The following is a 24,760-nucleotide window of genomic DNA, read 5'->3' on the forward strand; positions in this document are numbered from 1 at the left end:
GAGAAACAAAATGTAACTGGCAGCTTAAATTTGAGATGACAGAAGAGGCTTGTGTCACTGAGGCATTTGAGATGACAGAAGAGGCTTGTGTCACTGAGGCACAATGCTGGCATGAACAAGGAAATGCCACTCTAATTCTCTCCTTACAGGCAATGCCAGAACAGCAGAGAAGAAGGGGAGGGAAGGGGTGGTTAGGGCTGAGATTTAAGAGATCCTAAACATCACTGTTCCAGCCCATAGAACTCCCCCTGGCTCACATACAGCCCCTTACAAAACTCTTCCATAAAACACAAGACACACTCAGCCACATACACTATACACTATGCAATAGGATCCTGGCCATCCCTGCCTGTCTCCAGTGCAGACTGAGCACAGCTGTACTTAGCACCCTGCTATACAGCATCATACTGGCTGCAAGCTATAGAAGATAGACTGGATGCCTGCAGGAGTGAGGATAGCCTTCAGTGCCCATCAGCCCGCAGAGTAGAGGATAGCCTTCAGTGCCCATCAACCTGCAGAGGAAAGGATAGCTTTCAGTGCCCATCAGCCTGCAGAGTAGCCTTCAGTGCCCATATATATAAATATATATATATATATATATATATATATATATATAAGCTACATCCTGCAAGAGAAAGCAAAGACCTCATTGCCTATATAGATGCCAACTTCAGCCTGCAGAGTAGAGAAGATACCAGTGCTCAGGTAAAAGTCAGATCCCACCTGCAGTACTAGAAGTTATAGCCTTCAGTACCCATGAATGAGTGAACTTGAGTTTGTAGGGTAGAGAGAATAGACTTAAGTGTTCATAGAGAGGATTCAGTCTGCAGAGCAGATAGGATACCCCAGTGCCAATTACCCTACATTGTAGAGTGGATAGTCCTCAGTGCCCACTGTGATCCGGCCTACCCACCCTCTGCCCACCATGCAGGGTTCCTCTTGTTGCCCAGTCATAGTGATTCTCCTCTTCCAACTCCTCCTCCGAGGCTCCTCAGCCTGCCCATCTCGCTGTGATGTCACCAGGTGCCCGAGCCCTGTCTGCCCCAGCGGATACGTCCCTGACCGCTGCAACTGCTGCCTGATCTGCGCCGCGGGGGAGGGAGAGCCCTGCGGACGGGAAGGGGACCCCCCCTGCGGAGACACCCTGCACTGCAAATCCCCAACTGGGAAGAGGGGCACCAAGGGAACATGTCAGTGCAAGCATGACTACCAGGTGTGTGCCAATGATGGGCAGACCTACGACAACCCATGCCAACTGAAGCTGGCCAGTAGGAGGGCGCTGCAACAAGGACACCCCCCAGTGGTGCAGGTGCACAAAGGAGCCTGCCAATCGGGTAAGGACGGACATGACATGTGGGGATTATTTAGTGTGGGGTATGGGTGCTGAATTGGAGAATTACAAGTCTCAGCATACCTTGGTTGGCTTGCTGGATTCTTAACTTCTAAATGGTTGAGCTGAGCCAAACTCTGGTATCGGATTTATCTATAGGGGGCATTATATATTTATTTCATTATTTATATCTGTATCACTTTTATCACACTATGCCATTTGTTTGAAATTTATCTTGAACTATAGATAGAATATTTTGGTGTCTCCACTGGGGAGATTCACCCAACTGGTCTAAGTAGCAATTTATCACTCCAGATTTTGGGTTGTCACTAGAACTGGAAATCTTTTATCAGGTAACCTTTCTGCAATAACTGCCTATAGACTTGTGTTTTTTTAGCTTCTGTTTAAGATAATTTTTTAATTCATTGTCGGGTGCATTTGACCTACTTCTGACCTACAATTGACCTGTGGGTTTTGATTTGTATAGAAATGGAAACACTGTTTGAAACAAAAGCTTATCAACACAAACCATATTATTATTATTATTTACACTTTAAAGAGATTTCCTTCATCTTCATCTGTTGAAACTCCATTGGGTCTCTTTAAGCTGTGAATCTATTATTCACCAAACATTCTCTGCTGGAGAATTAATCACTGCTGTAGAAACCTGTAATATTCTCCACCAGAAACTGTATGGTGAATGTCACATTCCCTGTGCCTTTCTCTGATGCTGTGATATGTTATACAATAGCACATGATTACTATTACATGGGAAAATGTTTTATTATACAGTGTGGACCTTGTTCCTGGCGATCAGCCAGCTGTCATCCAGAAATTGTGCCTGGCCTGTGCACACAGAAACATATTTCATTATATTAATAGCAGTGCCGGGATGGTAAACAGGCTCCTAATCACCATTGTTAACTACGTAACGTAATTATCGCTATTCATACTCACACAGCATTCAGAGAAATAAAAATAAATGTCCTGCAAAGCAAATTAAATACAATGATTTTATGATGTGAAGCTTTGGAACTACAAGGTTCTGCTATGGAAATGTAACAGTTCATTGAAATCCTAGGAATTGTGAAACCAGTGCAGGTTCTTTATTACATTGTAGACTCCAGCAGGAGATTCTATTAGTTAGTATTCCTAGAGTGCCTCACGATCACCATTACTACTATAAATTCATCATATACATTAGAGGTAAAGAAAAATACATCAGAAATGTCTGTACCCTTCCTCCATTCGTAAAAGGCCCAGCATTGCAAAAGTCAAGCTCTTTTGATCGGGGCTTGGCTCAAAAGTACGCCTTGTTGCCCCTGATGTGATACCTTATCAAGTAATTGTTTAAAGTACAATTGTTTTAAGGAAATATAGTGATTGCCAATGGTGATCTGTTTTTGATAATGCCAATTAACTGGTTTATTTTTAACACAAGCAAAAATGTCAACAAAGAAGTCCATGTCTGAATAAGTTATGCTGGCCATACATTGGAGGGTGGGTACCAGGCATACCCGCCATGCACCCATAAGCTAACATGATTAAGCACTGCTTCTCTCCACCCCAATCTGTGCCATCAGGGTAATGTAAATCAGCAATAATCACTGCTAAAAAAAACAGCAGCCACTGATCGCTCTTCCTGCTGCTTACAATAACAACTGAAAGAGTTATGTTGTTATTGTTGATACAGTGGGTGATTGCACCAACTTACTGGAAGACATTAGCCTGCCAGGGAGGGAGGGGGTGGTGGAGAGGAATGATGCACAATCACAAAAATAATGAGAATCCCAATCAATATTCAATCAATATATTGATCAAACATAAAGTTGGGATTTCCCTAGATTGCCAATATATTTTTGCCAAATTTATGATTTGTATTAAAGCTAATGCAACCCACACATTCAGAACCAGGATTCCTCCAAAGGTTGCAAGAGTTTCTCCAAACTATGGCCTCCCATATGATGATATTTGCATAGATCTGGGACCAAAAACACTTGTTTATATTGTCTATAAAGGTGGTAATCTAGCCACCACCACTGGCATTCTTTCTACTGAACCCCAATCAAAGAGGCTTTTTTACCATTGAACTCCCAAACATTGGCTTTAGTAGTGAATCCTTAATACCCCTGAGAGTTTTTCAAGGGTAATAATGTTTCTCCACTATATTGACAGTGTAAAGAAGCCTTTAGTGGCTCAAAGCATTGGGATCATTACCAGATATTTAGAATTTATAGAAAGAAATTACATAGGAAAAGTCTAGTAAAAAAAAATGTCAGCACTTCCAGTTCAAAAATGTTTGCGTGTTCAGAGGTCCACTTTTGTCAGGCCAGCATGCAGAATGTGGAACTGTAAGTGGGAAACTGTAAGTGATGACACTTTTGGTGCCATCATTGTTGTGCACAATACAGTTGTTTGTTGTTTGAGGAGTCTGTGTGAGACAGTATGATATATAGAAAAATCTTACAGAATTGTAATTGCTTTGTATAAGTACAAGGAGCATCATTACGATGGTAGTGTCACCCATATACTGCAGGTCAGTAGTTATTCTCCTGGTTATACATAAAGACAATTCCACTCCTTTTAGGATCATTTCATCAGGGCTTAGCAGACCACTGCAGCCTAGTCCAGGGCCACAAATACAACCATTCACTTTTTCCTTCTTGGCAATTGGAGAGGTGGTTTCTGAGGCCTGAATGAATTCCCCTCTTAAAGTGATGGTAACAATACCACCTTCATAGACAACTAAAAATGCAATTAGTCATGCAACTGGCCCCAGAACCATGCAGGCATCATTGAATAGGAGGAACCCCAAGCAACCTCAGGAGGAACCCTGGTTAAGAATAGCTGATATAGAGTCTGAAAAGAAAGAACGTTGCTCTATATTCCCAATTAATTGTTACTGACTGTCCCTCTGACTGAGGATTGAATGGGGAGTATCTTTACCATACCAACAAATATTATTTATACAGGTCCAGCTGGCACATGCCCCCCAATCCATAGCCCATACTTTCCCTGGTGGTATATTCACACAAGTCAGATATCTCCAAATCATTTTCTGAAAATCCATAAAAAATTGCAATTTCTACAAAATCAAAGTCTGCTGTACAAACCCTAAATAGTGTTTCTGGGATAATGAGACATTTTGCTATGTGCTGTTTCAATGCACATCTAATAGCACGCTCATTCTTGGGATATTTCAGTTCACATTCCTATAACAGCACAGAGGACTGCAGTCAGGTGTCAGCATGACACATAACCATACTATGTTGTTCTTTCTTGATGATCCTTGACTTCTGTATAACCATCACTTTTCCTAAAATATAACTGTACAATAGGTGCCTATTTCCACTTCCAGTCTATATGAGGGAATCACATTCACTTTTAGAGGGTTTCCATGGCTGGGCCATGTCGTACTATGAACTCCAAGCAGTTCAGGGGCTATTATGAACAATATTATTAGTACAAGCCTTGTGATCCCTGGAGATCATAATTGACATTTCATAGAGTAAGGGTGTAAATTTTTTTTTAAATAATATAATTATAACAATTACATTTATTATATTTACCAGGTGTAACTTTCTGTTTCCCAAAACTATATTCAAGGAGAAACCTAAGATAGAAAAATAAGAGGTTACAACTATTTTCGATGTTTGCGATGTGTGCTACCATCAATTACCTTCTATCTATTTTATTACATGCACAGATGTGCTCATTCTAAAAGTGCTGTATGTTCCATTCTTTAAACCATCCCATTCTGTATGTTGTATGTATGTTTTGTACAATGTTCTGTATGTGATAAATGTCAGAAACTATTTTGCATGCCCACTGCCCCATTCTTTATGCTGTATGGTATATACTATACTCAGTGATAATATTCCTTTTCACCATGAACAATGCTAATCCCCAAAGTATTGTCATAAAGAGTTTGTTTGAACCACTAGGTCTTCTGACTTCTTCTAACTCTTTCAAGAAGTGGTCAAACTTTTGCTGCTGTTAAAGCTCAGTACTTTAACATACCATTTCTGCCTGGCATTATAGCAGTGAGCCAATGGCCATATGCTAATATGGAACTCAGTAGAAACCTCTGACTCTACCTCTGTCAGAATATAGCATAAAGGAAAGTTCTGAAGGCTATTGTGCTATATGTTGGTATTTGTAGGTGTCTGAATTTTAAATTTTGAGCAGGGCCCCAACTAGCTCCTTTCAGAATCTCTTCCAAGCTTATTAAGATGTGGACATGTGGGTAACGACAAGATCTTATTTACAGCCATGGTTCAAGGCCATTGAGTTCCACAAGGAATGGTTTGAAGATCCAAAAAAGTGTCTTCATGCCAACATTCTTGTTACTATTTTAGGTTTTAGACCAGGTCATGTTAACTTAAATAAAAGGTGAATACTAGGTACCAGTAAGGACAGCCAGAAGTTCATAGTCACCATGGGCCTGATTTAATAAACCTCTCCAAAACTAGAGAGGATACATTTTCCACAGTGAAGCTGGGTAATCCAGCAAACCTGGAATAGATTTCTTAAAAGTCATTTACTATTTGTTAGCAAATGTTTTCAAACCAGATCCATTTCAGACTTGCTGGATCACCCAGCTTCACTGATGAAAGTGTACTCTCTCCTGCCTTGGAGAGATTTAATAAATCAGGCCCATATCTGATCAAACAATTCTAAACCAACTAGAAATAAACTTCTAATACTGGCGCCTGTCCATTTTCATGAGCTTACATTTGGGAATTCCTTTTTTGTGTTACTACAAACTCCAGTGTATATTTTTTCTGTAAGCGTGCTAAAGCTGTCCAGACTTAAAATGGAAAATAAACATTAATCTTCCTAATCTTTCCTTGAAAAACAAAGTCACTGAACTGCAGTTTAACATCTGCAGTTGCCCCGGTATACCCGGTAGCTGAGGAGTTTATTGATGTTTGCACTGAGGCCCATAATTGTAAATTTTATGGCCGTGTGTTTATAAAATGTGTGAAGGTGCCATACATTGAGGTAAGGAATAAATAGTACAGATCTTTTCTTAGCTCTGCCAATATCCCTCCAGGGAGAAGCACACACATAGCTCATGCTATGGCTAGATTATTTATTTACAGCCATTAGCTGGTAAAATGGGAGAACCAAGTGTTTACCTGGGTTTCAGGTCTTTATAGGGATTTCAACATTTCTAGCTTTACCTTACATAATGACATCTTTCCTTTTTTCCCCAAATATTTAGCATACTTAGCCCATGAATGAGACCTTCTGCAGCCAATTTATACCTGAGATTTTTTTTAGTTTTAGCTTTTCATCTTTAAATAACAATGGATTGTGATATATAAAATATTAAGTGGACGTAAAGTGAGAAATGATGAAAGCTGCCAATGCTGAACTTATTTTAAAGAATGTTGATTTCCTGGAGGTAAAGTTGATCTTTTGGTGTCACACCAGAACTACATTTTCATTCTGCGTCATATATTCAAACGGTAGCAATTTTACACAAAGATTGGAACACCAACCAGCAAACAGGTTGGAAAGCTTCCATAATCTCGTAAATTCAAATAGAACTATGGCCTCCCATGCTGCAGCACCTAAAGTGCATATCCAGCTCTCAGTGATGGTTGGAAACAATTTTGCCCTGTTACTGAATTCAGAACAGAGTTGCCACCTCTCATTTGGTTTTGTTTGCTTGCATGACAGTGATATAAAAATATTGCAGATGACTGTGTGAAAGGTTGTGAATGTTGAGGATTAATTATTCCATAGTGCCTATATCTTCAGAGGTCAGATAGGATTTACTACTTGTTAAAATATTTTTAAAATATGTAAACTCGTAGAGCAGGCATATCCACAAAAGAAAGGATTGTAAACTTGTGTCTCAAAAATGGGGCTTAATTCAATTATAATCTCACTCTAATGTCAGCCGGGAAATTGACTACAACAAAACAGTTTAACCAATCCACCATCTCCTGTAGGCAGCTTTGATACCAACAATGGATGGCAGTTTGGTTACAGGTTCTATCAGCTCCCCAATATCCAGGTCCCAGGTGAACCAAGGTGATCACAGAACTGGCACATTTAGATGTATTTCACCTTAGTGGAGCTTAATAGTAGAGTGAGCTGGAGTGAGCCACATCCAGGAGTGTAGATCCACTTGGTCTCCTGCAGTGCTCAGTGGTTCATCCAGCTAATCTCCAAGTCATTACACCTGCAGTACTCAGTGGTTCCTCCTGCTGAACTCCAGGTTATTACAGCACACAGTAGTGATTTGGCAGTTGGTAGAGCCAAAACAGTTTTTAATGCCTATAGTTTGGTCCAGGACTCAATTTTTACATAACACAGTTTTTAAGTTTGGAAATAGGTGAGGGCAAACATACTAGAGGCATGCAAAGAGAAAAAAAAAAATATTTGGCATTCATTGAATGTTGGTGGTAGTTGTGACCAACAAAAATGACACCAATGACTACAGTTTATAAAATATCTGACTCTGGATCAGGTTAAGCTACATGAAGGTAGATAGAATATTGGAAATGGTTTAAGGTGAGGTATTTGTATTAATAATTTTATTATTAAAAGTATTACACATATTTATTTGTTTCTCCCATGCTAGTAATTATATTTTGACTCATGCTTTTAGGTGCCATGGACACTCTTAGTTGGAGGTAAAATGAAGGCATTGTGTTTTTTCATGTTTTTCTCCATGACAACAGATTCATTACTGTGTGCAAAATTCATTATCCAAGGCAAGACAAGAATCTTTAAGCACAAATTAGAGAACTTTACGGTCTTTTCTTGTATCAGTAGAGTAACAGACAGCTGCAAGCCCATTCTGTTCATCCTTGGACTTCTTCCAATAAAAAGCAGAGTCTACACAATGTCTACACAATGGCTTATCTGCCATGTATAGCCATCATCCAGCTACCCAGCAGTAACTGCTTGCCTTTCCACCATTCTTCAATTCCCCCTAATCCCGCATCATGATGTTTAGATTGGAAATATTTTTTATTGCTATCTGGGGAGATTCAACCCATGTTTGTCTCAATCACTATTGTAACTGGTGTAGGTATGAGAGTGATGGGAACTCCAGATTTTTAGTGTCACCAGAACAGGTTATGAAGGAAACTTTTAATAGAGACACTTGTCTGGCTTTCCCCCTCCCACTTTGGAAAGATTTCCTCTGACAGTGTTTTGTTTTTAAATAGGAATTATGGAAATTATTATAACGAGAGACAGAAAAAAAGTTTGGCTCTATGCAATAAGTTTCTCCATTTTTCTGTAAAAGTATATTTCTTGTAATTATCTTCACACCCTTTTATCATAAGATCATCCATAGTTACTGGTTTTATTCTGGTTCAGTTGACTACCTTTGGGTTCTGCCTGTGCATTATTTGTTTAATCCAGAAAGGAAAACTGGAACCCTAAGTAATTACTATAACACATATCCAGGCCTGGTCACCTCTGTTCTTGGAAAGTCCAAAGTTAAGTAAACTTTGCTCTCCAGCATTAACCAAATGCTGAAATGTGGCCTTTGGGTGGACTAACTATTTAGCTTGCAAAATGTGACCACTTGTATGTATTAATCTTTCCAGTAGCTTTGACATGGACCAATTTGTATTTTTGGTTTAGAGGAACTTTAAATGCTACTATTGAATATTTTTTAATCATATGTAAAGTTTCCATGTTAGGATGATACTGGTGGTTAGGAACCACATAAAACTTCATTGCTCTGCATGTTTGGGAAGTTTGTTACATAAACACCACAGTCTGTTTTCAAGTGGACTATTCATGTGGTCATCCACGAGTAAATCTACTCAACCGCAGTGAGTCGAGACAGAGAAGAGGTTAGAAGACAAGTCTGGGACACAGAGGCAAGTCTGGAATTCTGTGTATATCATAGCGTTGAAGCAATTAAGATCTGTGTCAACTCTCTTTGTAAGTATGGACTTCTGTAAATAAGAACATCATTGATGGAACAAATGACGTCTAAAACTTCCTTCAAAGCTCTTTAAACCTCATATTATTTTTATCACAGATTGCTTACTTTAGGAATAATGGGGTCAGCCAAGGATATGACTTTGTACAAGTTTAGCAGTTAGAATCTGAAGCCAGAAGTTACTTGAAAACTGTAATTAACTTAATCCTGACTATGTTTAGAAGGTTTCATCAAGGAATGTTCCTACTAACATACCCAATTTTTTCTGCCAGTATAGGTCACCAACATCCCAACAGTCCGAGGTACAAATTTAACTTCATTGCTGATGTGGTAGAGAAGATTGCCCCAGCTGTTGTTCACATTGAACTTTTTCTGAGGTAACATCAAATGTTCATTGTTTTGAAAATGTAATAGAATTTGTACAGGACCTTTTACCACCACATCATCATTGTGTACTCTGATATTGTTTGTAGTTGTTGGTGCTTATGGAAGGGATGCTTGTGTCTCAGTGAGATGCAGTGGCCTATGAAGTATGGGGAGCGTGCCAAATCCACCAACTTTGCTGGTACATTGCTAGGAATAAACTACCAAAAACACAAAATGACCATTACTAAAAACTACAGCCATATGGGAAAAGCCTGCATTCCTGCATTCTAGAGCAGCCAGATGACCTAGAACCATTCTGTCATCATAAATATCTTTCAGTCTAATATTTCTATTACAGTCATATAGGTGAACACACTGGGTAGTTTGGATGGTAATAAATTTAAACATTAGATTGTTGTGGAAACAGAAACTTTAAGGAATTAGATTCTGGACCCTACGGTTAAAAAGGAAAAGTACTAACTAATTAGTTATTATGCTTTCCATGATTTATCCATAGCAAGCCACTAAATGGTCATAAACATATCCTACTGCTTATAAATAGCCAGTTGGTTTTCATAAAATCCTGCAGGGAAGCTTTATAGTTAACACATGAAATAGAACACTGAGCTTCACACAAGTCATCCCAAACAGAATTTTATTACTCCCAGTATGGATTGACAATATATTCTAATAATGGGGATCCACCTGCTTTAAGCATTACAGTTCAACTAGTTCTTCCAAACTTGTTGCAGTGGAGTATCCATACACTCATATGGCAAAATAATTTTTAGGGTAATCTGTAGCTTGGGGTAAGGAGGAGGACTGTTTAAATTCTTATCAAAAAAGCGGAACTGTATTCAAAAAGTTTTACCTCTAATAGGCATCGACTGAAAAAGTAGTTTTAGTCTAGGACTGATTAAGAGCCCTCATGGATCCTTCTCTTGCTGATGGAAGTTTAACTGCCTGGGTTACCAAGACCAGGGGTCCTCAGCTACTACTTAAAGGAGCATGAAGGACAGATTTTCTGACTCTTTATAAACCATTCCTCACTTCACCAAATGCTGTCCAGACTGAAACTGAGGAGCCCTGACTTAGACATTATTAACAGTTCTATATTAGTATCTCACAAATGCCCAGAATACAGATTGTGGGGGGGATTAGTAAAACAATGTGAGGTACAACTGGGAGGATATTGTTATGCAAGCGGGTGTGGACCCACTGTGCCACTGACTGGGTACACTCCAGAGGGGCGTGACTAAGCCACTACCAGGTCTTCGCTAGAGCCTCTGATGGTGAGGATAGGCTTGGGCTGTGGGGTAGCTGCCAGGTGGCACTCCAGAGCAATCCCCAGGCCAGTGGCAGCTGACCACAGGAGTCAGAAAACCTGGTGTAAGCACCGAGGGGCCTGCGTGGCCAAGAAGTCCAGAAACCAGGATCCAAGATCAGGTCAGGCGGCAATCAGGCAAAGTCCAAAAACGTAATCCGAGGTCAGGGTCAGGCAGCAAACAGGCAAAGTCCAAAAACGTAATCCGAGGTCAGGGTCAGGCAGCAAACAGGCAAAGTCCAAAAAAAGTAATCCAAGGTCAGGGTCAGACAGCAAACAGGCAGAGTCCAAAAACGTAAGCAAAGACCGGTACACAGCAAAGCAAAACAGAGAAAACACGTTAGCAGAGTTACACAGGGTAAACCCTGTAGTAGGAGGTGCCTTTAGGTACCTGCAGGAAACCAGCCATAGGCTGTAGAAACCAGAGGGCGCGTGTGTGTGTGTTACCTCATAGATTAGGAGAGACACACCCATGCCAGCTCAAACACCAGAGCAAGTCTCAGCATGAAGGAAACACAGGCATGGAACATAGGTAGTGGGGTTACCTGAAAGATAGGCCCGGCGTCCATGCCTGCGTTTAGGAGCAGCGGCGCCGGCATGACCTGCAGTGCTAACAGATATGCCTTAAAATTTACCAGGAAAAAAGGCTAAAGCTGTATATACTTGGATAAAATACAGCATTTGATGTTAATTGATTGAAAATATATGCAATTGTCATGTACATTTATAACAAAAATATATACAGTACAAAAAACTTATATAGTACATCTGTACAATAAATGCACATTTTTCATTCTTTTACCCTCTAAAATGAAGGTGTCCAGTGTCAGTGAGTTGGGGCCTGCCGATCACAGGAGGCAGGAGTGCAGGAAGCGGTAGCACCGGCGGCCCTCTTACACTGCTCTTCAGCTAGTCAGTGTGACAGCAGGAGTGCGACCAGCAGCTGCTAAGAATGGCAGAGCAGTGTAAGCTGTACATATAGCAGGGGTTGGGTAGGTTGTATTGACATGTTAGGTTGTTGTGACATCCATTCCTCCCCTCACACCGACCCCTACCCGTTACCGGGCCATGCTATCAGAAAGGTTGGTGACCACTGTCTTAAAAGACCTTGCAAGTACAGAAGAATTTCCATTGCACTGTTGGAAATTCTTCCAGTTTATAAACCCTATTGTGGTCCGATGCACAGTATTTTAGAGTGGTACCAGAACAAATATGGCCAACTCCCCTCCCTATAACATTTCCCACTACGTAATCCTCATCACTATCCCAGGTCACCTACTTTATTTCCAGTGATCATCTTCCATAGACTTTCCACTTGGCACCAGGACCTCTGCAGCTAGTGCTCCAGTGGTACTGCTCAACCTAACTGACCAACTTCCCCTGTAGGAATGTTTTACTGACCTTTTGTTTGAGACTAGACATCCACAGAGTTATGACGTGCAAATGGATGGAGTAGGAAGAATGGGGAAGGTTAATGACACAGTATAACTGACATACTAGGACTGCAGGGAGACCATGCTGGAGAACAACCCAATAGCAGGAAGGCCTGACTCACGATATCAGTTTCTGGGTAGGAGAACCAAATAACACAATGGCTGGAAAATGTAGTGGGCATGATTTTTTTTGCAGTGCAGGCAATGTCTCAACATTGCTCAACACAAATTTAGATATAGATAATGACCTGCAAAACCACATTTTTCAAATTTAAAAATTAACAAAGCTTTTAGTTATATCTGTATTTCTCAGAAGTAAACGCTTCCATAGCATGACCAGGTGCTATATTACATCTTTTTGGAGTAGCTGGAAATTTCTTGAAAAGCCTGAACATAGATAAATGTTATTTAATTCTGGCAGCAGACTTTGCAGTCTACGCCACAGTGGCAGAATAAAATGATTATCTGGCATTAATATGGGGAACCAGATACAAGATTGGTTTCACTCATTCAAAACGTTAACCCGCAGAATAGTTGTGTTGAATCTGTGGAAGAGAAAATGCAGTAAGTAATTTTATTCTGCAGAAAGTGTCTGTGCCAAGGTAAATTATGGCCTCCCTCAGCTATAAAAATTCTTCAGCTCTTGCCATTTATTGGGACCTGCTCCATCTTTCATACTTTGGAGTCCAAAAATTCTGTGACCTGAAATGACTCAACACTAGATCAAGGAAGAAGAAAAACGAGTTCAGAATGGACTTCCTTCATAATGTGCACAAAAACAATGACCATGTTTACTGAAGACAGATTACTAGGCTGTTATATGGCAGATGTAGGGGTTACATCTGTTAGAGTTACTCAATAAACAGTTTAAGGAGCAAAGCAGTAATCATTACCAACCGATTCAGAATTAGATAACGGGTCAGCCCTTGCAAAACTTAAATTTTACATCTTGGCAGATGCTGGATGGTTAGACCTTTACATATAGCTCATAGGAATTTATTTGGTAGAATGTTTGCAAACCGTCCATGGCTATTTGGAGGAGGAACTGTCCCTAGTGGATTTTTAACCTTTATATATGTTATAAAAAAAGAGGCAAAAAACATAAACAAAGATGATTGTTTAAATTGTACACTACCCACATTTAGCACAGTGGAAAGGACTTCTTCTTGACTATATATATTCATTATATATTGAGTTGTAATAGGAAATTCAAAGGTCAGGTCATATTTAACTGTTTACAATTTGATAAAAATGAAAGTGGAACCATGGGGAAAACAAAACTGACATTTGAAGAATTCAGTAAATACCACTGAGTTTTCTTTTCTTTAAATACCCACTTTTAATATATTATTCATTTACATTACATTATTCATTTCATTTATCTATTGATTCTGGCTGTATATCCATTATTTTTCAATCCACTGCAAAGGAGGAGATACCTGGGGTTGAAGTATACCATAATAATGCCATTAAACGTTTGCTTGCTCTTGTGGTTTCCAAAAGAAATAGGACCTAATGCTATAACTGCTTAGAAACTATTATTAGGAGTTAGGTTTTAGTTTATAGATTACTTAAAGTCTATATAGGAGTGCATGTCCATTTTAGACTACTTTGGCCACAGTGACAAAGTTGTTTTATTGTGCTGCCTCCCTTTTAAAGGAAGTAGAAAAAAAATCTTTAAGCAGTATTAACTGATACTAAAACAATATGAAAGAAGAGGCTTAAAAAAAGGTCAGCTGCTACTTTGCGTCATCTCCCTGTTACGTTGTAAATGAACTTTCCTTGTTTTTTTCCAGGCATCCATTATTTGGGCGTAATGTACCCTTGTCCAGTGGATCGGGTTTTACAATTTCAGATTTGGGTTTGATTGTGACCAATGCCCATGTAGTGTCAAGCAGTAACACTGTATCTGGTCGGCAGTACTTAAAGGTACAACTACATAATGGGGACACCTATGAAGCCACAATAAAAGATATTGATAAAAAATCTGATATTGCTACAATCAAGATTTATCCAAAAGTAAGTATAAGCGACAAATGGATAATATTACAAGAAACAAGAAAACTTGTACTAGTTATCCAGTTTTATAGTCTGAGGACATCACACAGCACTAGGCAGGTAATATGGGCCATATGCCAAACTGACTGGACATTACTACATTACTATGAGACTGAGATTGCCTTGCAGCTGTATGATTGATGGATGAAAAATTTTCCTTCCCACCTATATTTTCTATATTACCTATGTTTTCTATATTGGGTTGAGAAATGATTCTTGTGGAGTTATTTTACTTAGAAATAATATACATCTAGCCCTTATGTAACTAAGTCAGGGCTTTCTTCAGCATTTATTTATGTGGTGTCTGATGTTTCAGAATGGTAATAAGCAAGGTTTAGACATTTCTCAAAGGAACTATTGAAATTAAAAGGGACATAAATATCCCTTCACTTCTGGATGATAGGGGATTGTAAAAATCTAATTTCATATTTTTGATGTGTAAACATTTGCATTGTTATAACACTTTTATTCCACTTTAGAAAAAGCTTCCAGTCCTAACGTTGGGCCATTCAGCAGATCTCAGACCAGGAGAGTTTGTTGTGGCTATTGGAAGCCCCTTTGCCTTACAGAACACGGTGACCACAGGAATAGTGAGCACAGCTCAGAGAGATGGACGGGAGCTGGGTCTGAGGGACTCCGATATGGATTATGTGCAGACTGATGCCATCATTAATGTAAGTAAACTTTTTAAACCTCAGATCCAGATGTTCCAGTGGACCCACATGATAGTTTTCTGATACCAGAATAGTTTGCTAGTTATTTACAGACTTAGAATATGTATTTCCAAATACATTAGTATTTGTTCCATGAAGGCAAATCTACTGCAGTTCTCTATAGAGCACATGGAAGCATTCAGTCACCTTCTGTTCTGCAAAATAGCTGACAATGTAATTTCCCTACCACATGCAATCAAGCACACTCATACACTGTTATGATCATTTGGGTCAAACGGATCAAAATCTGCAATGACAAGGTATAGTAAAACCCTAGTGATTGTTCATAAATTAACCCGACATCCTAATAGCTATGCAAGCCAACATTTCATGCATCATATCTTTTTGGGAACATATATAATAGGGCTCATACCGTCAACCAAGGTAGTACTCATCATGCAATTAAATATTACGTAGGGAGCAGTCTATTTATCAGACTTACACCATTCATGTAAAACAAATAGGCTGAAATGGCACAGGGTAAGAGAGAGCAACATCCTTGGCACATGGCTTCAAATAATATTTTATCTAAATATATAAATATGTAATAAATAATCTTCCAGTGGTTTGTATTTACCCTCTGTACACCCTGATGTCATATATTACCAATTTGTAGAACAGATGACATTAAAGGCTACATCATACTAATCCCTGCTACAATAAATTGTAAATCCAGTATGTGGATGGAGTCTCAACGGTCACTTCTCTAATTGGTGTTTTCAAAGTCAGTTTATTGCCATTTTATGTATTTATTTATATATTTGGTATTAAAATTGTAATTATACTAAAGATGTATACACATGGACTTGCTCAGGGTTCCCATGGAAAACTAAGGAAAGACCACCAGTTAAAAAGCACCCAATTTGTGATCTAATAAAATATTAGATGGGAAGTGAATTTCATGGGGGGTGCAGGGGTGCTGTGGACCAATGCTAAGAGACTTTTGTTATGGGTTCGAATTGGTTGTGGATAGATTGAATAGTGTTGGTAAATATTGTTCTTCGAAAGTTCAGACGGTATTTTGTGTCCACAAATAACTGAGCACATGCAGAGTGCAATTTGAATTCCAACTGTGTTCTATCTGGGTCAGCTGAAGGCAAAATTGTCAGAGAAACTTGTAAACTACCTACAGGCTTGCCAATGTTTTAACTAAGAATTAATTTCCTGTGTACTATTTGTGTGTACATTATTATTCATTTGTGTGTACAGTATATTCATTATTAGAAAATTCTTTTTGTAAGCAGACTTCCAATGAATTTGTATTCTATTTGTTTTCTCTTTTATAGTATGGAAATTCTGGGGGTCCGTTGGTAAATTTGGTGAGTGTATTTAGTTATTTTTGTACTAAACGCTGAGGTGTAGAATGTTTATGCATATGAACATTTCTATCCAGTTTCATGTCTGGAATGATACCTTGCTAATAAAACTTCAATAAATGTGGACAGCAATTGGGCATTTAAAAGTAGTTCAGACAATATTTTATAGACAGCTGTGTAAATGTTCCTCTATAAGGAGAGATAGTTCATATGTTAAAAAGTTTCCGGTATGTTTTATAGACATCCCATTCTTAAACCATTGATATTGGCATTGGGTACTCCCACCTAATATTATTAACTTGTATTTATATAGCGCCAACATAAATATGCAGCATTTTACAATGTACTGTGCAATGTGGAGCTCACAATGTAATGTCCCTACCATAGTGATATATAATAAATACAGTCTAGGGCCATTTTGGGGAGAAGTCAATAAATCTAATTGCATGTTTTTGGAATGTGAGAGGAAACCGGCATACCCGGAGGAAACCCACACAAACACAGGGAGATTCTTTAAACTCCACCAATCCCTTTTGCTGAACCTACTCTTTAGGGAAGGTATTCCACAGCATTTTTTTAATTCAGTAATTTAGAGGTCTGTCCACATGCAAATTTTTTTGAGAAGAAAGTGTAGATAAGATAGTCACATGTCTACATACTTTAGATGTATGTACAATATAAGTGTAATAGTCTGTCTTCATACATTTGGTCATATAGTGTAAGTGTGAATGCCTTATTCTGCATTCAACCCAAGTGTTTGTTGTCAATTGTGTATACATTGTAATATCATCATGACTTTATTTATCTCCACAGGATGGAGAAGTGATTGGGATTAATACTCTGAAAGTTGCAGCCGGAATCTCTTTTGCAATTCCATCTGACCGCATCACAAAGTTCATGACTGAGACCAATGACAAAAAATTTAAAGGTAAAGGAAATGCTTGAATACTAATTAAACTATCTATAGGTTCAGAGTATAATCATTACTGCAGCTTCATTGTGAGGGTCAAATTCTTTAAATGTCTGTAAAGCTCTACTACACTTCTCCTTTCTGTACAATGCTGCTACTGTGTATTTGTGCATTGGAGGAAGTGGGGTTCTGTAGAGTTGACACATAATTCTGACAAAGGGAGAAGGTTCCCAATGAAATTTGACAGAATTGGACCTTTGCAAGAGGCAGAATTATTGGGATCCTGTTCCACAATCTCCATCCACTTTTTACCTTGCATAAAACTAATCCATACACTCTAATACACCACCACAAAGTCATGTTTTCTCCTAATCGTCGGACTTCATGCTACTACCTTTTAGAAGGTAAATTTAGAAATCTTGTTATTTAGAAAAAGCTATGAATGATGATATCCTTTCATTATTGTGTTACATACTTCTCTTAGACCCAGCTCACCTTAAGCTTTGCGGATGACGTGACAAATTAAAACATAAATGTTCAATGTTTTGTTTTGTCCTGCTATCTTTTGGAAAAAGCCTCAAATTTCCTTTAACTATATAAAAGTCCAAACCAAAATTTTATTACCTATTTATACATGTTTTTAATCAAGATTTGCACAACTTACACTATTTTTAATTAAGGGAAGTTTTTTGAAACGTATACATTTGTTTATAAAGTGAACCAGGATAATCCATGGAAAACATTTTGCTAAATGAATCAGCATGCTTAGTAAGTTGGTTCTCCTACAAGTTCAATCTTATGTTAAAAAAAGTGCAACTGATCAACTTCCAGTATGAGCTTCCAATTTACCCTTGCTAACTAAAAATGGGCTAATAGGTGACAATAATACAACAATATAACAATATAATAAAAACTGTCACATACTTAGTGGATCCCCCAGGTGACAAGGGAAATCTTCTATGTCAATCTGGTCCAAGTGGTCCTAATGTAATGTGCAAGTGGTTATCTTTCCCGATGGACTTCCATGCAGAATGAGCTATTTTTTTCCTTGCTAACTTGGTACAAATTGTAATTATAATTATAATATTTATAAATTATAATTGTCAATTACCTGGTGGATCCCTGAGGTGACAAAAGTAGCCTTCTATGTCAATCTGGTCCCAGGGTTACTGATGTAATGTGCAAGTGGTCCCTGCAGAGCATGGGTTCCTCTTTTATCTATTCTAACTTGGATAAACTGGTCGATAGGTGACTAAAATACAATAATAATACAATATAACATAACTGTCACATACTTGGTGGATGCATAATGTGACAAGGGTAGCCTTCTATGTCAATCTAGTCCCAGTGATCCTGATATGCATGACAGAAAGCGCTGGGTGCCGGGAGGGCATGAGTACTGGAGGACTAGTTATATAAATGAAGATCGGAGGCAGGTCAGGTCACAGCCAGGAGTCGACAACATGTAGTATCAAGCAAGAAACAAAGTAGATCTAGAAATAAGCCAGGGATGTCAATGACAATAAAGAGTCCATGAACAGGTGGGCAGGATACCGAAGGTGGGCAGCATAAGGAAATAGGAGCTCAAATTACCCTGATTACTTATAGACAGATAATAGTAGTGAACACATTACAAATGGTAATTCATTAAATCTTCACTTTTCCCTGGATCCATATCAGTTAAAGACAGCAAGTGACCAGAAGAAAAGTTAAGGTCCTCATACTTTACTTTTACTAAAGGGTATTCCTTGTAAAAGGTATATTAAACACTATGCAAAATAAAATATTTGTTTGGTTTGAAGTTCTTGGATAACATATTCCACGTCTGTGCTTTATTACCAAGCTCAACTTAGCGTGTTCAGTATTGCCCCATGATGACCTATGCAATAAACACAAACCTTTCATTGAATGGGAAAAATAGAGTCAGTTATGTACATTATTACAATATATGTAAATGTGTTGTATATTTTTCCAGTAAAAGGACAAAGTTTGCACATGGTAACATTTCTGACTTCTTCTCTATTTATGTTATGTCTGGGAGACACGAGATAGGAGACATGGGATCTGTTACAAGTCAACAATATTTTTATGAAATCTAATTCTTGTATTTATTCTATTGTGGTCTAATATTAATATTCCCAACCATCTTGTCACTGTTTGTTTCTTCAGACGGGAAGAAGCGTTTCATCGGGATAAAGATGCTGACTATAACTCCTACGTAAGTCAAGAGAAGCAATTTGTCTACATGCCAAAATATTTTTTTTTTATTGCCTGACATGGAGAAACGTGGGCTGTAGTATTTGAAATTTTTACAAAATACATTTCTGGCCCAAGCCTGTGTGTGCAGTGAAACGATTTAGAAAGCATACAAACATAATTTTTTTTTTTTTCTTCTTTGTTGTCATGTGAACTGTTCTTTTTATTTATTTTTTACTATTGGATGGGAATGGATGTAGGATTTCTTTTATTTTTATATGACAATGGAAAAAGATCATCCATCAATCTTTTAAAGCTTTATTCATGGCAAACAGCTAGACACACAGCTCTTTCGTATATCACAGCCCTGTCTAGTTGGGGAGAGGACCTGATGCTGCTCAGCTGCACTTACAGGTCCCCACCCACAATCTGTGATGGAACAATTAGTTCCAAAATTAGTACAAAAAGTAGTAGAGCAATGAGTTAGTGGGCCTGATTTATGAAAACTCTCCCAGGCTGGAGATGATAAATTTTCATAAGTGAAGCTTGGTGATCCAGCAAACCTGGAATAGATTTCTATTTGCTAGCAAATGCTTTCAGTCCTGGACCAGATTCTTTCCAGGTTTGCTGGATCACCCAGCTTCACTGATGAAAGTGTATCTTTTCCCGCCTTGGAGAGCTGTCATAAATTAGGCCCTATGAGCTTTCTTCATAGTTCCATGCATTACAGAACACCTGACTGGCTCCGTGTGCTGGTCCTCCCACCCCTTTCTGAGCTCTGCTATGCAGACAGTAAAGTAGACTGCCAAAGGCTTCTAGGTAATACCCAAGTATAAACACTGCATTCATTTGGGCCTTTTACACTCAGATTGAGGACATTACTGACAGTTCAGTGAGACCCAAAGGTTGTTAGGGGTTTCTTGAGCAACAGGCTATTTGAACTTCCCAGGTCAGTTTAGCTTACACCAATGGTCTTTTTGGCTAACTGTAAAGGTGACATTCTTCCCATTGGCCAGCAATATAAGAAGGATTCTTCCTACTGATCACCACACTAATATTCTGTGATCTGTAATTATAGTAATTATAGAAGGGGTTCCCGGAGAACCTGAAAGTTATTTCAAGGGTTTCCTCATATTAAAAAGGTGAAGAAAGGCTGACATAAGGTATAAATTGACCTAAAAATCATCCCAACCGGCACCATAGCTTATAGTATCTAAACAACAAAGCCATCTTACAAAATATGCAGTAATGCACATAAATACAATATAAATTATTATGAATACCTTAAAAACATTTGTTTTATATTTTTCATTGTTAGATTCTTATCTGTATTTTTTGACGATGATAAAAAAGCCATAATGCACCCATATGTTCATGTACTTTGGGGATACAAATAAAATAAAGAATAATAAATATGAAATAATGACCAACTAATAATACTCTATTGCTTTGGTTTTAGACTCGTTGAAGAACTTAAACTAAACAATCCAGATTTTCCAGATGTTAGCAGTGGAATATATGTCCATGAAGTGCTTCCTAATTCACCGTCTCAGAGGTAAGGATCTAAAATGTATTATAGTTTATACATTTTTAAATTATAAGTATTCGTTTAATGAATAAACTAGGGGTATGCCTTAAACTGTATGTAGTGCACTGGTCAACCAAAGAAATACCAACCAAACCAGACTAGTGAAGTGAAGAACAGTGGTCTTGGTACAATGGTACCTGGCAAGATGTGACATATATTGGGCAGAAAAAGTTTCTTGAAGGTGAGGAATTGGAAGGAGAAAAAAAAGTAAAGGGTAAAGATCTGAGCAACTTGGACAAGGGCCAAAATGTGGTGGCTAGATGACTTTGTCAGAGCTTCCCCAGAATTATTGTGGGATAGGCAGTGGTTAGTACTTATGTAAATTAGTCCAATGAAAAACAACTAGTAAACCAAAGATATTGTCCATAGACATTGTCATAGGTGCCCAAGGCTCAATAGTTCCTGTAGAGGTGAAAACTTGCCCTTCTGGTCTTATAATACAGAAAATCTTCCATGACACAAAATCCTTAAAAACATAAAGCTCCCAATGATGACCAGGTGTTAGACCAGACAGTTTATTGCAGCATTGTTACATATGAGGCTGTGTAGCAGCAGACCAGTGAGAATACCTAAGATGGGCTAATAAACAAAAAAACTGGACCGTAAAGCAAAAGAAGTAGGTGTGTAGTCTGATACGTCACAGTATCTTTTGGATCGTGTAAATAGTTGAGTGCATGTGCATCCTTTATTGGGGAAGAGATGGTAGCGGAATGCATTATGGGAAGAAGGCAGGCTGGTAGAGACAGTGTACCCGAAATAATCTACAGGTAATATTGTGGTGCCTGATACTGCAGGAGAATATCTTGGGAAACCTGTGCTTTTATGGGTTGAAGCAGTTTTAGGGGCACAAGGGACAGGTTATTGGACAGTATTGGACAGGTGGTATTGATATTTTGGCTGATCAATGTATGTCCTATTGATGCCTTCTGTCAGAAATGTACAGTAAATGTTACACACTCAACATAGGCTGTTGGCAGGAGATAGATTAGGTAGAAATAATGCTTCCCTACTTCTGCATTATTCACAGTAGGGTAGGGAATAATGCAGATTTAGCGGATCCTCTACTCAAATGTAATAAATGGTACAGATACTCATTTTTTTAAATTTGGGGTTGTGTGGTCAGCTGGCACTTCTACCAGAATGTGACAACAATGAAAGCCAAGGCAAAACTACAACTTTAAAGCTGTGGGTAATATAATTTGTTTCTATATTTAATAAACCCTTCACAGTGAACCATCTAGATCCACCCAAAATAAACCACTTATGCTTAAAACGATGATGTATGGTCTCTTCCTTATGTAATACTGTCAGTAATAGCAAAGATTATAATGAATATTAAGAATCTTAGTTTTGATTAGTGTTGTGTGTAATGTTTTGTGGTTTTTATATAAGACATTTGCTAAAGGAATCACCAGAGCTTTTAAGGGAGTTATTCATACAAATAAAGATAAAGGCTAGTAAAATTATAAAATACTATAAATGATGTTTATAGTCTATTTATTACCCATTTTATCATTTCAGGGGTGGCATTAAAAACGGGGACATCATTGTGAAAGTTAATGGGCGACCACTGATGACATCTAGTGATTTGCACAATGCTGTAATAACTGAATCACCCTTACTACTTGAAGTTAGAAGAGGGAATGATGACCTTCTGTTTAATATAGAACCTGAAGTTTCTATAAAGTAAGAAAAAAAAAACCTTTTATACAAGTCAGAACATTAAGCTCACAATGTCAAAACCACCATGGAAAGTTCTGCGGATATTGCCATCAGATGTTCTCTCAAAAAGCTCTACTGAAGCCCTTGGAAATGCAGATGGTGCCAAACTTTTTAAGGACTGGCTTTTATCTGGTTTGTATTCAACAGATATGGAATAATTGCAGGAAATGTTCAGCACAACAACAAAAAATACCTCTTTATATTCTAAGCCAATGACTGTATTCCTTCCGGTTGGTTAATTGAACATTTGAGCTATGTCTGTACTGTATGTCATAAACGAAGAACTTGCAGGTCAGTCGAAAAAGTTTTACTTAACATAAAAGGTACAAAGACAACTAAGGAGTAAAAGAAGTGTGGACACATATGACTATCCTTAGGCTGTAGAATAGATGTTTTCGATAAAAATATATAAATGTCACTGTACAAAATTAAGCAGGACACCAAAATAAAGCAATACATTAAATGTCTTCAGGCAAATCCAATAGATTGACGTTAGTGCAATAACTGGTAACCAGACCAGGTCGTTTTTGCCTTGAAATATGCAACACAAAGCAATAGGCTTGCTTTAACACCTCCTACTCAGCAGTAGCGTATACTCACCTTTCCATTTATTTTCAGGCAATAATTCTAGGTAAAGCAGAGAATGTGACTTAGTTTTCTTCAATTCATGAAATAGTCCTGGAGGTTGGCAATAGCCATGTCCTAAGGCATTAGGGAGACATTTCTAGTCCTATGTTGTACTCCAACTACAGAAACTTAAAACATACTTGGGAAATAATTAGCTCATTCCTGGTAGCTAAATGTAGTGGCAAAGGATTGACGAAAGGTGATGTGATCTTGGTAATCGTCTGACTGGGTGGCGGGGGGTCCTACATAGTACTTCATATCTTAATAAGAGATGACGTAATCCATAGAAGATTAATACTGTTTTAGACTGGGGGATAGTTTTCCTAGGGGAAAGTTATATATAGATTTTAGTTCCATGTTACCCCATGCCCCAATACATCCAAACCCCATCTCAATAACCCATATCTATATAGTTTGATTCTCCTATGCACCAGAAGCTCAGAGGGATTGCATAAACAAGAAAACTTTCCAAAACAAATTAATATGCTTTTTGTAGCTAGTCAAATAGGATAGGTTTCAGAACAACAAAAATATAGCATTTAGCTTTGGTAAATCCACCTAAAACCCATTTGTGCAATTCTGCACTTAATGACCTAACAATAATTAGTGCCATTTCTATAATTTACTGATGTGATTATTAGTGCACTTGGGTAATATTTCTACAGCTGACAAGTCCACTTTAAATAAAAAAAAGGTACTTTGGACCATATGCTTTGAAACTTCCATCAGAATCTAGTCATTCTAGAATATATCACATGATTCTTATAGAATTAATGACTTATAAATGCACAGTTAATCCACCTTGTGCAAGTCCTATGTGTACCCATCAGTGTTCCTTGTTCCTTAGAAAAATCCAATGCAGGTAATAGACTATGTATTTTGTGTACTGTATATATTCCTGCTGTAAAAAATAAAGTTTATATAATGTATACTTGTATGTCACCAGTGTTTTATTGTATTTTTAGTTATCAAATCATAAGATGCATATAGTCGCAGACTATATTTGAAGCAGCACCAGTGACTGGCATGAACACAGTCTAAGTAGCCCTACTGGATACAGTTGAAGATCTGACGGAACCAGGAATAGTCCACATACAAGTCCACATTACTTTGGCCTTAGTCACAGTATGTGATCATGTTGAGAGTTTGCAGTAGCCAGCCATAGAAAATCACCAGATAATAATGTGGATATCAGAAACCAGAACACAGAATGAGTCACTACTAGGATAACAAATGACAATATGAAATACACTGAC

At 38.1% G+C, this 24,760-nt stretch overlaps 1 protein-coding gene across 1 annotated transcript; it reads left to right on the forward strand.

The window, feature by feature from the left end:
• The first annotated feature begins 303 nt into the window (after window positions 1-303).
• On the forward strand, window positions 304-24,433 carry HTRA3 (HtrA serine peptidase 3). Its single transcript, XM_072406497.1, has 9 exons — window positions 304-1,334; window positions 9,529-9,628; window positions 14,171-14,393; window positions 14,912-15,106; window positions 16,432-16,464; window positions 17,275-17,389; window positions 19,541-19,589; window positions 21,027-21,122; window positions 22,677-24,433. Exons 1-9 carry the CDS (start codon window positions 926-928, stop codon window positions 22,843-22,845), a joined length of 1,389 nt encoding a protein of 462 aa, XP_072262598.1. The 5' UTR covers window positions 304-925; the 3' UTR covers window positions 22,846-24,433.
• Window positions 24,434-24,760: the final 327 nt, after the last annotated feature.

Source organism: Pyxicephalus adspersus, chromosome 3, assembly GCF_032062135.1.
Source record: "Pyxicephalus adspersus chromosome 3, UCB_Pads_2.0, whole genome shotgun sequence".
NCBI lineage: Eukaryota > Metazoa > Chordata > Amphibia > Anura > Pyxicephalidae > Pyxicephalus > Pyxicephalus adspersus.

What these genes read in the sequence shown, in the direction of transcription:
- HTRA3 (XM_072406497.1), top strand. Translation starts at nt 926, where the DNA reads ATGCAGGGTTCCTCTTGTTGCCCAGTCATAGTGATTCTCCTCTTCCAA. An exon ending in CACATTGAACTTTTTCTGAG is followed by an intron (nt 9,629 to 14,170) that starts GTAACATCAAAT and finishes GTTTTTTTCCAG; the next exon opens with GCATCCATTATTTGGGCGTA. An exon ending in ATGCTGACTATAACTCCTAC is followed by an intron (nt 19,590 to 21,026) that starts GTAAGTCAAGAG and finishes CTTTGGTTTTAG; the next exon opens with ACTCGTTGAAGAACTTAAAC.